This window comes from Leptodactylus fuscus, unplaced genomic scaffold (genome assembly GCF_031893055.1).
Source record: "Leptodactylus fuscus isolate aLepFus1 unplaced genomic scaffold, aLepFus1.hap2 HAP2_SCAFFOLD_56, whole genome shotgun sequence".
NCBI classification, from domain to species: Eukaryota; Metazoa; Chordata; class Amphibia; order Anura; family Leptodactylidae; genus Leptodactylus; species Leptodactylus fuscus.
Window position 1 is genome coordinate 107,547 of NW_027440589.1, and position 16,600 is coordinate 124,146.

The window sequence follows — 16,600 nt, forward strand, 5'->3', positions numbered from 1 at the left end:
CTGAGCCACGATACTAACCAATGAGTCACGATACTAACCGCTGAGCTACAATACTAACCAATGAGTCACGATACTAACCACTGAGCCACGATACTAACCACTGAGCCACGATACTAACCACTGAGCCACGATACTAACCAATGAGTCACGATACTAACCGCTGAGCTACAATACTAACCGCTGAGCCACAATACTAACCGCTGAGCCACAATACTAACCACTGAGCTACTATACTAACTGATGAGCCACAATAGTAACTACTGAGCCAGTATGATAACCACTGAGCCACAATACTAAATGCTGACCCACGATACTAACTACTGAGCAAGTATGATAACCGCTAAGCCACGATACTAACCACTGAGCTACCATACTAACTGATGATCCACAATACTAACTACTGAGCCAGTATGATAACCACTGAGCCACGAAACTAACCACTGAGCCACAATACTAACTACTGAGCCACAATACTAACCACTGAGCCACAATACTAACCACTGAGCCACGATACTAACCACTGAGCCACGATACTAACAACTAAGCCAGGATACTAACCACTGAGCCACGATACTAACCACTAAGCCAGGTAACTAACCACTGAGCCATAATACTAATCGATGAGTCACAATAGTAACCACTGAGCCACTGTACTAACCGCTGAGCCACAATACTAACCACTGAGCTACTATACTAACGGATTAGCCACAATGTTAACTACTGAGCCAGTATGACAACCAATGAGCCACAATACTAAATGCTGACCCACGATACTAACTGCTGAGCCAGTATGCTAACCACTGAGCATGATACTAACCACTGAGCCAAAATACTAACTACTGAACCAGTAAATACTAACTGCTGAGCCACAATACTAACTACTGAGCCACAATACTAACCACTGAGCCACGATACTAACCACTGAGCCATGATACTAACAACTAAGCCAGGATACTAACCACTGAGCCACGATACTAACCACTAAGCCAGGTAACTAACCACTGAGCCATAATACTAATCGATGAGTCACAATAGTAACCACTGAGCCACTGTACTAACCGCTGAGCCACAATACTAACCGCTGAGCCACAATACTAACCGATGAGCCACAATACTAACCGATGAGCCACAATACAAACCAATGAGCCACAATACTAACCGCTGAGCCACAATACTAACCACTGAGCCATAATACTAATCGATGAGTCACAATAGTAACCACTGAGCCACTGTACTAACCGCTGAGCCACAATACTAACCGCTGAGCTACTATACTAACGGATGAGCCACAATGTTAACTACTGAGCCAGTATGACAACCACTGAGCCACAATACTAAATGCTGACCCACGATACTAACTGCTGAGCCAGTATGCTAACCACTGAGCATGATACTAACCACTGAGCCAAAATACTAACTACTGAACCAGTAAATACTAACCGCTGAGCCACAATATTAACCACTGAGCCACAATACTAAGTGATGAGCCACAATACTAACCACTGAGCCACAATACTAACCGCTGAGCCACAATACAAACCAATGAGCCACAATACAAACCAATGAGCCACAATTCTAACCGCTGAGCCACAATACTAACCGCTGAGCCACAATACTAACCACTGAGCCACAATACTAACCGATGAGCCACAATACTAACCGCTGAGCCACAATACTAACCGCTGAGCCACAATACCAACTGCTGAGCCACAATACTAACCACCGAGCCACAATACTAACCGCTGAGCCACAATACTAACCGCTGAGCCACAATACTAACCGCTGAGCCACAATACTAACTACTGAGCCACAATACTAACCACTGAGCCACGATACTAACCACTGAGCCACGATACTAACAACTAAGCCAGGATACTAACCACTGAGCCACGATACTAACCACTAAGCCAGGTAACTAACCACTGAGCCATAATACTAATCGATGAGTCACAATAGTAACCACTGAGCCACTGTACTAACCGCTGAGCCACAATACTAACCGCTGAGCCACAATACTAACCGATGAGCCACAATACTAACCGATGAGCCACAATACAAACCAATGAGCCACAATTCTAACCGCTGAGCCACAATACTAACCACTGAGCCACAATACTAACCGATGAGCCACAATACTAACCGCTGAGCCACAATACTAACCGATGAGCCACAATACTAACCGCTGAGCCACAATACTAACCGATGAGCCACAATACTAACCGATGAGCCACAATACTAACCGATGAGCCACAATACTAACCGCTGAGCCACAATACTAACCGCTGAGCCACAATACTAACCGATGAGCCACAATACTAACCGATGAGCCACAATACTAACCGATGAGCCACAATACTAACCGCTGAGCCACAATACTAACCGCTGAGCCACAATACTAACCGATGAGCCACAATACTAACCGATGAGCCACAATACTAACCGATGAGCCACAATACTAACCGCTGAGCCACAATACTAACCGCTGAGCCACAATACTAATCACTGAGCCGCCATACTATCCACTAAAATAATATCGGATAATATACCCAGAAGCTGTAGAGATAACATTCTATGACGTATTCACAGACTATGCAGATGGCCTATGGGCGGAAGGTCCGAATCTCCAATCAGAAGAATGAAGGAGCCGCTGCCTCCCCTAAATACACAGGATAAGCAGGTCCAAGCAATCCATTGTGCTGATCCTTGGCGGTCCCAGCAATCACAAGTCCTTAGGCCCCCTGTGGTATCAGAGCAGGAGTCCCCTTCTATGTGTGTGCCCACCTCTCCATCCCCTTCTATGTGTGTACGTACCTCTCCATCCCCTTCTATGTGTCTGCCCACCTCTCCATCCCCTTCTGTGCGTGTGCCCACCTGTCCATCCCCTTCTGTGTGTGTGCCCACCTCTCCATCCCCTTCTGTGTGTGTGCCCACCTCTCCATCCCCTTCTGTGTGTGTGCCCACCTCTCCATCCCCTTCTGTGTGTTTGCCCACCTCTCCATCCCCTTCTGTGTGTGTGCCCACCTCTCCATCCCCTTCTATGTGTGTGCCCACCTCTCCATCCCCTTCTATGTGTGTACGTACCTCTCCATCCCCTTCTGTGTGTGTGCCCACCTCTCCATCCCCTTCTGTGTGTGTGCCCACCTCTCCATCCCCTTCTGTGTGTGTGCCCACCTCTCCATCCCCTTCTGTGTGTGTGCCCACCTCTCCATCCCCTTCTGTGTGTGTGCCCACCTCTCCATCCCCTTCTGTGTGTGTGCCCACCTCTCCATCCCCTTCTGTGTGTGTGCCCACCTCTCCATCCCCTTCTATGTGTGTGCCCACCTCTCCATCCCCTTCTATGTGTGTACGTACCTCTCCATCCCCTTCTGTGTGTGTGCCCACCTCTCCATCCCCTTCTGTGTGTGTGCCCACCTCTCCATCCCCTTCTGTGTGTGTGCCCACCTCTCCATCCCCTTCTGTGTGTGTGCCCACCTCTCCATCCCCTTCTATGTGTGTGCCCACCTCTCCATCCCCTTCTATGTGTGTACGTACCTCTCCATCCCCTTCTGTGTGTGTGCCCACCTCTCCATCCCCTTCTGTGTGTGTACGTACCTCTCCATCCCCTTCTGTGTGTGTGCCCACCTCTCCATCCCCTTCTGTGTGTGTGCCCACCTCTCCATCCCCTTCTATGTGTGTACGTACCTCTCCATCCCCTTCTGTGTGTGTGCCCACCTCTCCATCCCCTTCTGTGTGTGTGCCCACCTCTCCATCCCCTTCTATGTGTGTGCCCACCTCTCCATCCCCTTCTATGTGTGTGCCCACCTCTCCATCCCCTTCTATGTGTGTGCCCACCTCTCCATCCCCTTCTATGTTTCTACCTACCTCTCCATCCCCTTCTATGTGTGTGCCCATCTCTCCATCCCCTTCTATGTGACTGGCTGTGTACTTGGGCTGGGGGTAGAGGATTTTTGGCCATCAGAAATGATCAATAATCTTATGTGTAGGCCGGAGACTTGATGACCAGGCACTAGACAAGGCCTGCAGACATTGCAACGGTTACCTGTGCTGGTTCTCCAGGAATTGTTCTCTATTGAAGCACTCGTACACCCAACCGGGAGCAAAGAGCGCAGCAGAGAAGCCATACTGTCGTATCATCTCCAGCGACTGAAAGAGAAGGGGAGAAATATATAGGGTCAACAACAGATAGGAGGGAGCTGTGCCCTATACATAGGAGGGATCTGTACCATATAGATAGGAGGGAGCTGTGCCCTATACATAGGAGGGATCTGTACCATATAGATAGGAGGGAGCTGTGCCCTATACATAGGAGGGATCTGTACCATATAGATAGGAGGGAGCTGTGCCCTATACATAGGAGGGATCTGTACCATATAGATAGGAGGGAGCTGTGCCCTATACATAGGAGGGATCTGTACCATATAGATAGGAGGGAGCTGTGCCCTATACATAGGAGGGATCTGTACCATATAGATAGGAGGGAGCTGTGCCCTATACATAGGAGGGATCTGTACCATATAGATAGGAGGGAGCTGTGCCCTATAGAGAAGAGGAGGCCCAAAAGAGGGAGCTGTGCCCTATAGATAGGAGGGAGCTGTGCCCTATAGATAGGAGGGAGCTGTGCCCTATAGATAGGAGGGAGCTGTGCCCTATAGATAGGAGGGAGCTGTGCCCTATACATAGGAGGGAGCTGTACCATATAGATAGGAGGGAGCTGTGCCCTATAGAGAAGAGGAGGCCCAAAAGAGGGAGCTGTGCCCTATACATAGGAGGGAGCTGTGCCCTATAGATAGGAGGGAGCTGTGCCGTATAGATAGGAGGGAGCTGTGCCCTATACATAGGAGGGAGCTGTGCCCTATAGATAGGAGGGAGCTGTGCCCTATAGATAGGAGGGAGCTGTGCCCTATACATAGGAGGGAGCTGTGCCCTATACATAGGAGGGAGCTGTGCCCTATAGATAGGAGGGAGCTGTGCCCTATAGAGAAGAGGAGGCCCAAAAGAGGGAAGTGTGCCCTATAGATAGGAGGGAGCTGTGCCCTATAGATGGGAGGGAGCTGTGCCCTATAGATGGGAGGGAGCTGTGCCCTATAGATAGGAGGGAGCTGTGTCCTATAGAGAAGAGGAGGCCCAAAAGAGGGAGCTGTGCCCTATACATAGGAGGGAGCTGTGCCCTATAGATAGGAGGGAGCTGTGCCCTATAGATAGGAGGGAGCTGTGCCCTATAGATAGGAGGGAGCTGTGCCCTATAGAGAAGAGGAGGCCCAAAAGAGGGAAGTGTGCCCTATAGATAGGAGGGAGCTGTGCCCTATACACAAGAGGGAGCTGAGCCCTATACACAAGAGGGAGCTGTACCCTATACACAAGAGGGAGCTGAGCCCTATACACAAGAGGGAGCTGTACCCTATACACAAGAGGGAGCTGAGCCCTATACACAAGAGGGAGCTGTGCCCTATACACAAGAGGGAGCTGAGCCCTATACACAAGAGGGAGCTGAGCCCTATACACAAGAGGGAGCTGAGCCCTATACACAAGAGGGAGCTGTGCCCTATACACAAGAGGGAGCTGTGCCCTATACACAAGAGGGAGCTGTGCCCTATACACAAGAGGGAGCTGTGCCCTATACACAAGAGGGAGCTGAGCCCTATACACAAGAGGGAGCTGTGCCCTATACACAAGAGGGAGCTGAGCCCTATACACAAGAGGGAGCTGAGCCCTATACACAAGAGGGACCTGTGCCTTATACACAAGAGGGAGCTGTGCCCTATACACAAGAGAGAGCTGAGCCCTATACACAAGAGGGAGCTGAGCCCTATACACAAGAGGGAGCTGAGCCCTATACACAAGAGGGAGCTGTGCCCTATACACAAGAGGGAGCTGAGCCCTATACACAAGAGGGAGCTGTGCCCTATACACAAGAGGGAGCTGAGCCCTATACACAAGAGGGAGCTGAGCCCTATACACAAGAGAGAGCTGAGCCCTATACACAAGAGGGAGCTGAGCCCTATACACAAGAGGGAGCTGAGCCCTATACACAAGAGGGAGCTGAGCCCTATACACAACAGGGAGCTGTGCCCTATACACAAGAGGGAGCTGAGCCCTATACACAAGAGGGAGCTGAGCCCTATACACAAGAGGGAGCTGTGCCCTATACACAAGAGGGAGCTGAGCCCTATACACAAGAGGGAGCTGAGCCCTATACACAAGAGGGAGCTGTGCCCTATACACAAGAGAGAGCTGAGCCCTATACACAAGAGAGAGCTGAGCCCTATACACAAGAGGGAGCTGAGCCCTATACACAAGAGAGAGCTGAGCCCTATACACAAGAGGGAGCTGTGCCCTATACACAAGAGAGAGCTGAGCCCTATACACAAGAGGGAGCTGTGCCCTATACACAAGAGGGAGCTGTGCCCTATACACAAGAGGGAGCTGAGCCCTATACACAAGAGGGAGCTGAGCCCTATACACAAGAGAGAGCTGAGCCCTATACACAAGAGGGAGCTGAGCCCTATACACAAGAGGGAGCTGAGCCCTATACACAAGAGAGAGCTGAGCCCTATACACAACAGGCAGCTGAGCCCTATACACAAGAGAGAGCTGAGCCCTATACACAAGAGGGAGCTGAGCCCTATACACAAGAGGGAGCTGAGCCCTATACACAAGAGGGAGCTGTGCCCTATACACAAGAGGGAGCTGAGCCCTATACACAAGAGGGAGCTGTGCCCTATACACAAGAGGGAGCTGAGCCCTATACACAAGAGGGAGCTGAGCCCTATACACAAGAGGGACCTGTGCCCTATACACAAGAGGGAGCTGAGCCCTATACACAAGAGGGAGCTGAGCCCTATACACAAGAGGGAGCTGAGCCCTATACACAAGAGGGACCTGTGCCTTATACACAAGAGGGAGCTGAGCCCTATACACAAGAGGGAGCTGAGCCCTATACACAAGAGGGAGCTGAGCCCTATACACAAGAGGGAGCTGAGCCCTATACACAACAGGGAGCTGTGCCCTATACACAAGAGGGAGCTGAGCCCTATACACAAGAGGGAGCTGAGCCCTATACACAAGAGGGAGCTGTGCCCTATACACAAGAGGGAGCTGAGCCCTATACACAAGAGGGAGCTGAGCCCTATACACAAGAGGGAGCTGTGCCCTATACACAAGAGAGAGCTGAGCCCTATACACAAGAGAGAGCTGAGCCCTATACACAAGAGGGAGCTGAGCCCTATACACAAGAGAGAGCTGAGCCCTATACACAACAGGCAGCTGAGCCCTATACACAAGAGGGAGCTGAGCCCTATACACAAGAGAGAGCTGAGCCCTATACACAAGAGAGAACTGAGCCCTATACACAAGAGGGAGCTGAGCCCTATACACAAGAGAGAGCTGTGCCTTATACACAAGAGGGAGCTGTGCCCTATACACAAGAGGGAGCTGAGCCCTATACACAAGAGGGAGCTGAGCCCTATACACAAGAGAGAGCTGAGCCCTATACACAAGAGGGAGCTGAGCCCTATACACAAGAGAGAGCTGAGCCCTATACACAAGAGGGAGCTGTGCCCTATACACAAGAGAGAGCTGAGCCCTATACACAAGAGGGAGCTGAGCCCTATACACAAGAGGGAGCTGTGCCCTATACACAAGAGGGAGCTGTGCCCTATACACAAGAGGGAGCTGAGCCCTATACACAAGAGAGAGCTGTGCCTTATACACAAGAGGGAGCTGAGCCCTATACACAAGAGAGAGCTGAGCCCTATACACAAGAGGGAGCTGAGCCCTATACACAAGAGGGAGCTGAGCCCTATACACAAGAGGGAGCTGAGCCCTATACACAAGAGGGAGCTGTGCCCTATACACAAGAGGGAGCTGTGCCCTATACACAAGAGGGAGCTGAGCCCTATACACAAGAGGGAGCTGAGCCCTATACACAAGAGGGAGCTGAGCCCTATACACAAGAGGGAGCTGAGCCCTATACACAACAGGGAGCTGAGCCCTATACACAAGAGAGAGCTGAGCCCTATACACAAGAGGGAGCTGTGCCCTATACACAAGAGGGAGCTGAGCCCTATACACAAGAGGGAGCTGAGCCCTATACACAAGAGAGAGCTGAGCCCTATACACAAGAGGGAGCTGAGCCCTATACACAAGAGGGAGCTGAGCCCTATACACAAGAGGGAGCTGAGCCCTATACACAAGAGGGAGCTGAGCCCTATACACAAGAGGGAGCTGAGCCCTATACACAAGAGGGAGCTGTGCCCTATACACAAGAGGGAGCTGTGCCCTATACACAAGAGAGAGCTGAGCCCTATACACAAGAGGGAGCTGTGCCCTATACACAAGAGGGAGCTGAGCCCTATACACAAGAGGGAGCTGAGCCCTATACACAAGAGGGAGCTGAGCCCTATACACAAGAGGGAGCTGTGCCCTATACACAAGAGGGAGCTGAGCCCTATACACAAGAGGGAGCTGAGCCCTATACACAGGAGGGATCTGTACCCTATACACAAGAGGGAGCTGTGCCCTATACACAAGAGGGAGCTGAGCCCTATACACAAGAGGGAGCTGAGCCCTATACACAAGAGGGAGCTGAGCCCTATACACAAGAGGGAGCTGAGCCCTATACACAAGAGGGAGCTGAGCCCTATACACAAGAGGGAGCTGAGCCCTATACACAAGAGGGAGCTGAGCCCTATACACAGGAGGGATCTGTACCCTATACACAAGAGGGAGCTGAGCCCTATACACAAGAGGGAGCTGTGCCCTATACACAAGAGAGAGCTGAGCCCTATACACAAGAGGGAGCTGAGCCCTATACACAAGAGGGAGCTGTGCCCTATACACAAGAGGGAGCTGAGCCCTATACACAAGAGGGAGCTGTACCCTATACACAAGAGGGAGCTGAGCCCTATACACAGAAGGGATCTGTGCCCTATACACAAGAGGGAGCTGTGCCCTATAGAGAAGAGGGAGCTGTACCCTATACACAAGAGGGAGCTGAGCCCTATACACAAGAGGGAGCTGTGCCCTATACACAAGAGGGAGCTGTGCCCTATACACAAGAGGGAGCTGAGCCCTATACACAAGAGGGAGCTGTGCCCTATACACAAGAGGGAGCTGTGCCCTATACACAAGAGGGAGCTGTGCCCTATACACAAGAGGGAGCTGTGCCCTATACACAAGAGGGAGCTGAGCCCTATACACAAGAGGGAGCTGTGCCCTATACACAAGAGGGAGCTGAGCCCTATACACAAGAGGGAGCTGTGCCCTATACACAAGAGGGAGCTGAGCCCTATAAACAAGAGGGAGCTGTACCCTATACACAAGAGGGAGCTGAGCCCTATACACAGAAGGGATCTGTGCCCTATACACAAGAGGGAGCTGAGCCCTATACACAAGAGGGAGCTGTGCCCTATACACAAGAGGGAGCTGAGCCCTATACACAAGAGGGAGCTGTGCCCTATACACAAGAGGGAGCTGTGCCCTATACACAAGAGGGAGCTGTGCCCTATACACAAGAGAGAGCTGAGCCCTATACACAAGAGGGAGCTGAGCCCTATACACAAGAGGGAGCTGAGCCCTATACACAAGAGGGAGCTGAGCCCTATACACAAGAGGGAGCTGTGCCCTATACACAAGAGGGAGCTGAGCCCTATACACAAGAGGGAGCTGTGCCCTATACACAAGAGGGAGCTGAGCCCTATACACAAGAGGGAGCTGTGCCCTATACACAAGAGGGAGCTGAGCCCTATAAACAAGAGGGAGCTGAGCCCTATACACAAGAGGGAGCTGAGCCCTATACACAAGAGGGAGCTGAGCCCTATACACAAGAGGGAGCTGAGCCCTATACACAAGAGGGAGCTGTGCCCTATACACAAGAGGGAGCTGAGCCCTATACACAAGAGGGAGCTGTGCCCTATACACAAGAGGGAGCTGTGCCCTATACACAAGAGGGAGCTGTGCCCTATACACAAGAGGGAGCTGAGCCCTATACACAAGAGGGAGCTGAGCCCTATACACAAGAGGGAGCTGAGCCCTATACACAAGAGGGAGCTGAGCCCTATACACAAGAGGGAGCTGAGCCCTATACACAGGAGGGATCTGTACCCTATACACAAGAGGGAGCTGTGCCCTATACACAAGAGGGAGCTGAGCCCTATACACAAGAGGGAGCTGAGCCCTATACACAAGAGGGAGCTGAGCCCTATACACAAGAGGGAGCTGAGCCCTATACACAAGAGGGAGCTGAGCCCTATACACAAGAGGGAGCTGAGCCCTATACACAAGAGGGAGCTGAGCCCTATACACAGGAGGGATCTGTACCCTATACACAAGAGGGAGCTGAGCCCTATACACAAGAGGGAGCTGTGCCCTATACACAAGAGAGAGCTGAGCCCTATACACAAGAGGGAGCTGAGCCCTATACACAAGAGGGAGCTGTGCCCTATACACAAGAGGGAGCTGAGCCCTATACACAAGAGGGAGCTGTACCCTATACACAAGAGGGAGCTGAGCCCTATACACAGAAGGGATCTGTGCCCTATACACAAGAGGGAGCTGTGCCCTATAGAGAAGAGGGAGCTGTACCCTATACACAAGAGGGAGCTGAGCCCTATACACAAGAGGGAGCTGTGCCCTATACACAAGAGGGAGCTGTGCCCTATACACAAGAGGGAGCTGAGCCCTATACACAAGAGGGAGCTGTGCCCTATACACAAGAGGGAGCTGTGCCCTATACACAAGAGGGAGCTGTGCCCTATACACAAGAGGGAGCTGTGCCCTATACACAAGAGGGAGCTGTGCCCTATACACAAGAGGGAGCTGTGCCCTATACACAAGAGGGAGCTGAGCCCTATACACAAGAGGGAGCTGAGCCCTATAAACAAGAGGGAGCTGTACCCTATACACAAGAGGGAGCTGAGCCCTATACACAAGAGGGAGCTGTGCCCTATACACAAGAGGGAGCTGAGCCCTATACACAAGAGGGAGCTGTGCCCTATACACAAGAGGGAGCTGAGCCCTATACACAAGAGGGAGCTGTGCCCTATACACAAGAGGGAGCTGAGCCCTATAAACAAGAGGGAGCTGTACCCTATACACAAGAGGGAGCTGAGCCCTATACACAGAAGGGATCTGTGCCCTATACACAAGAGGGAGCTGAGCCCTATACACAAGAGGGAGCTGTGCCCTATACACAAGAGGGAGCTGAGCCCTATACACAAGAGGGAGCTGTGCCCTATACACAAGAGGGAGCTGTGCCCTATACACAAGAGGGAGCTGTGCCCTATACACAAGAGGGAGCTGAGCCCTATACACAAGAGGGAGCTGTGCCCTATACACAAGAGGGAGCTGAGCCCTATAAACAAGAGGGAGCTGTACCCTATACACAAGAGGGAGCTGAGCCCTATACACAGAAGGGATCTGTGCCCTATACACAAGAGGGAGCTGAGCCCTATACACAAGAGGGAGCTGTGCCCTATACACAAGAGGGAGCTGAGCCCTATACACAAGAGGGAGCTGTGCCCTATACACAAGAGGGAGCTGAGCCCTATAAACAAGAGGGAGCTGAGCCCTATACACAAGAGGGAGCTGAGCCCTATACACAAGAGGGAGCTGAGCCCTATACACAAGAGAGAGCTGAGCCCTATACACAAGAGGGAGCTGAGCCCTATACACAGGAGGGAGCTGAGCCCTATACACAGGAGGGATCTGTGCCCTATACACAAGAGGGAGCTGAGCCCTATACACAAGAGGGAGCTGAGCCCTATACACAAGAGGGAGCTGAGCCCTATACACAAGAGGGAGCTGAGCCCTATACACAAGAGGGAGCTGAGCCCTATACACAAGAGGGAGCTGAGCCCTATACACAAGAGGGAGCTGAGCCCTATACACAAGAGGGAGCTGTGCCCTATACACAAGAGGGAGCTGAGCCCTATACACAAGAGGGAGCTGAGCCCTATACACAAGAGGGAGCTGAGCCCTATACACAAGAGGGAGCTGAGCCCTATACACAAGAGGGAGCTGAGCCCTATAGAGAGGAGTGATCTGGGGTAAATCCTGCCACAATGGACCATCCTTGGCTAGTAATGTGGCTCTGCTGTGCACATAGACTGTAGTGTAGTACACACGTCTGTGCTTCATAGATTATATATAGGATCAGATGTATGGACTGAGCTGTAGTACTGCACATGGCCACTAGTCGGTATTAGGCATGACTATTCATTGATGTATAACTCTCAGAACGTCCAGTGTAAAATCCTAGAGACTCCTTTTATCAGTGTTATCATATAGGGTATCCAGCGAGCTATATAGGGGCCGCGTTGTGGTGTATTCAGATTGTCCTTACTGTACTGCAATGCTACATATCACCTGCAGGCAGCAGGACCGGGGCAGGGTCTACATGGCCGCAGCCCCCCATGACAACCTCAGCTATGGCCGGCTACTTGTGCACATCGCATATACTGTAGGATCAGAGAACCGAGACATAAAATCAATAGGACCATAAACACAAATATTCAGATACCTTAAAAGTTTCAAACTTTCCGCCTACAACATCTCCCCGAGCGAAGACGTCAACACCAACGTAGATGTCTGCGCTGCGCGGCCCGGCCGCCATGCGCACCAGGTGATCCTCTTTCCAGTTGTAGTTGGTGAAAATCCCATCACAGGCGTCAAAAAACTGCCTGAGGTGACGGAAATAAGGGACAGAATATGAAATAAGGCAAATGACTGGCCACATTACCCCTGGCTATAGGGCCTATATATGGGGCCCCGGAGCGGAGGATGGTCAGCACTGGCCACATTACCCCAGGCTATAGGCTCTGTATATGGGGCCCCGGAGCGGAGGATGGTCAGCACTGGCCACATTACCCCTGGCTATAGGCTCTGTATATGGGGCCCCGGAGCGGGAGGATGGTCAGCACTGGCCACATTACCCCTGGCTATAGGGCCTATATATGGGGCCCCCGAGTGGGAGGATGGTCAGCACTGGCCACATTACCCCTGGCTATAGGCTCTGTATATGGGGCCCCAGAGTGGGAGGATGGTCAGCACTGGCCACATTACCCCTGGCTATAAGGCCTATATATGGGGCCCCAGAGCGGGAGGATGGTCAGCACTGGCCACATTACCCCTGGCTATAGGGCCTATATATGGGGCCCCGCAGCGGGAGGATGGTCAGCACTGGCCACATTACCCCTGGCTATAGGGCCTATATATGCGGCCCCGGAGCGGGAGGATGGTCAGCACTGGCCACATTATCCCAGGCTATAGGCTCTGTATATGGGGCCCCACTGCTCTATAGGGGTCACCCCTCCTAAGGATAGCCCAGGAAAGGCCTATAGGGTCCCCAGAACTAGCACTCATTTGTATGAAAGCGATTTCTCTGGACTCCCCATACACAAGGAGTAGAGTGAACCATTGCAGGATTGTCCCATTAGTCTGACCCCCCAGATCCCACTGTATAGCTGCTATATGTAGCCCTGGACGCAGACCACTCTGTTCTCCGTGTAGTGACTCTATACAATAACTCAGCACAACCAATACCTGGAGAACACAAGGTCTGTGATAGTGGCGAGAACTGCTGATCTATAGGGTGTGTATAGCAGGCGCATTTTACGTCACTGCATGCTGAAGGTCTGAGATACTAAACCCCAAGATGAGCTCAGATACAGAACCTATAGATTCTACCTGATATGTCTGTATGACAACTTATCACATAGTGAAGGAGAGATGAGTAATGTAAGGAAGACAAGAGCGTGGACAGACACTTCGTGCATAGACTGACAACTATAGGGGCCACCGAAGCTTGTGACCACGTCCCCAGCCTGTGCACATGGATGCTGCATAGTAAGGGATAGATTAGTAAATGGCTAATGCAGGGGATTTGGGATGAAGGAGAAGACTACTCACCTGTTCTGGTCATTGAGCTCGTCCTGCCACTTCAGCTCTCCGCTGTGGATGACGCTGTCGTACCAGAGGACCAGACCCCCGGGGACCTGTGAGTGCAGCCTCTCTGTAAGATAGGAGAGGAACGCGGGCATCCGGGACACGGCAGCCGGCTACACGCAAGAGGAGAACACAAGGTAAAGCTTTATAGCCAGGTAATAGGGGCCTGGGACTGTGCGGGGTCACGGAGGGCAGGACTTACACTAAGAACATTCTCTATATTCACCAACCAGCCATCAAACCTATAGAATCGAGCAAGTGCAACCATCTGATCTGCAACCGCCTTATACGTAGACTCATCGCCAGACAGAATCGCTTCACAGACCTTGGCGCCATCTTCCCATTCAGTGATAAATGTGCCTGAGCGAAGGGGAAAAGATCAACGTGAGAAATCACGGAAATAGAAGAGTATGGAGAGTATAAGAGTACTGTATACACCAGCCATTATATATTGAGCTCTGCTGTACTGTATACACCAACCATTATATACTGAGCTCTGCTGTACTGTATACACCAGCCATTATATACTGAGCTCTGCTGTACTATATACACCAGCCATTATATACAGAGCTCTACTGTACTGTATAGACCAGCCATTATATACAGAGCTCTACTGTACTGTATAGACCAGCCATTATATACTGAGCTCTGCTGTACTGTATAGACCAGCCATTATATACAGAGCTCTGCTGTACTGTATACACCAGTCATTATACACTGAGCTCTGCTGTACTGTATACACCAGCCATTATATACAGAGCTCTGCTGTACTGTATACACCAGCCATTATATACTGAGCTCGGCTGTACTGTATACACCAGCCATTATATACAGAGCTCTGCTGTACTGTATACACCAGCCATTATATACAGAGCTCTACTGTACTGTATAGACCAGCCATTATATACTGAGCTCTGCTGTACTGTATACACCAGCCATTATATACTGAGCTCTGCTGTACTGTATAGACCAGCCATTATACACTGAGCTCTGCTGTACTGTATACACCAGCCATTATACACTGAGCTCTGCTGTACTTTATACACCAGCCATTATATACAGGGCTCTGCTGTACTGTATAGGCCAGCCATTATATACTGAGCTCTGCTGTACTGTATACACCAGCCATTATATACTGAGCTCTGCTGTACTGTGTACACCAGCCATTATATACAGAGCTCTGCTGTACTGTATACACCAGCCAATATATACAGGGCTCTGCTGTACTGTATACACCAGCCATTATATACTGAGCTCTGCTGTACTGCATATACCAGTCATTATACACTGAGCTCTGCTGTACTGTATACACCAGCCACTATATACTGAGCTCTGCTGTACTGTATAGACCAGCCATTATATGCAGAGCTCTGCTGTACTGTATACACCAGCCATTATATACTGAGCTCTGCTGTACTGTATACACCAGCCATTATATACTGAGCTCTGCTGTACTATATACACCAGCCATTATATGCAGAGCTCTGCTGTACTGTATACACCAGCCATTATATACAGAGCTCTGCTGTACTGTATACACCAGCCATTATATACTGAGCTCTGCTGTACTATATACACCAGCCATTATATGCAGAGCTCTGCTGTACTATATACACCAGCCATTATACACTGAGCACTGCTGTACTGTATACACCAGCCATTATATACTGAGCTCTGCTGTACTGTGTACACCAGCCATTATATACAGAGCTCTGCTGTACTGTATACACCAGCCAATATATACAGGGCTCTGCTGTACTGTATACACCAGCCATTATATACTGAGCTCTGCTGTACTGCATATACCAGTCATTATACACTGAGCTCTGCTGTACTGTATACACCAGCCACTATATACTGAGCTCTGCTGTACTGTATAGACCAGCCATTATATGCAGAGCTCTGCTGTACTGTATACACCAGCCATTATATACTGAGCTCTGCTGTACTGTATACACCAGCCATTATATACTGAGCTCTGCTGTACTATATACACCAGCCATTATATGCAGAGCTCTGCTGTACTGTATACACCAGCCATTATATACAGAGCTCTGCTGTACTGTATACACCAGCCATTATATACTGAGCTCTGCTGTACTATATACACCAGCCATTATATACAGAGCTCTGCTGTACTGTATACACCAGCCATTATATGCAGAGCTCTGCTGTACTGTATACACCAGCCATTATACACTGAGCTCTGCTGTACTGTATACACCCGCCATTATATACTGAGCTCTGCTGTACTGTATACACCAGCCATTATATACAGAGCTCTGCTGTACTGTATACACCAGCCATTATATAAAGAGCTCTGTTGTACTGTATACACCAGCCATTATATACAGAGCTCTGCTGTACTGTATACACCAGCCATTATATACAGAGCTCTGCTGTACTGTATACACCAGCCATTATATACAGAGCTCTGCTGTACTGTATACACCAGCCATTATATACTGAGCTCTGCTGTACTGTATACACCAGCCATTATATACAGAGCTCTGCTGTACTGTATACACCAGCCATTATATACAGAGCTCTGCTGTACTGTATACACCAGCCATTATATACAGAGCTCTGCTGTACTGTATACACCAGCCATTATATACAGAGCTCTGCTGTACTGTATACACCAGCCATTATATACAGA

General features: G+C 50.4%; 1 protein-coding gene across 2 annotated transcripts in view; it reads right to left on the reverse strand.

Annotated features, from left to right (window-relative positions):
* ENGASE (endo-beta-N-acetylglucosaminidase) overlaps positions 1–16,600 on the reverse strand; it is an 85,923-nt gene that overhangs the window by 11,182 nt on the left and 58,141 nt on the right. For both annotated transcript variants that reach the window (XM_075261882.1, XM_075261884.1), the window contains 4 exons: positions 14,144–14,301; positions 13,906–14,054; positions 12,518–12,677; positions 4,040–4,143 (listed from right to left, as the gene is read on the reverse strand). In XM_075261882.1, the coding sequence (XP_075117983.1) occupies positions 4,040–4,143; positions 12,518–12,677; positions 13,906–14,054; positions 14,144–14,301 (571 nt within the window). The remainder of the gene's footprint in view (positions 1–4,039; positions 4,144–12,517; positions 12,678–13,905; positions 14,055–14,143; positions 14,302–16,600) is intronic.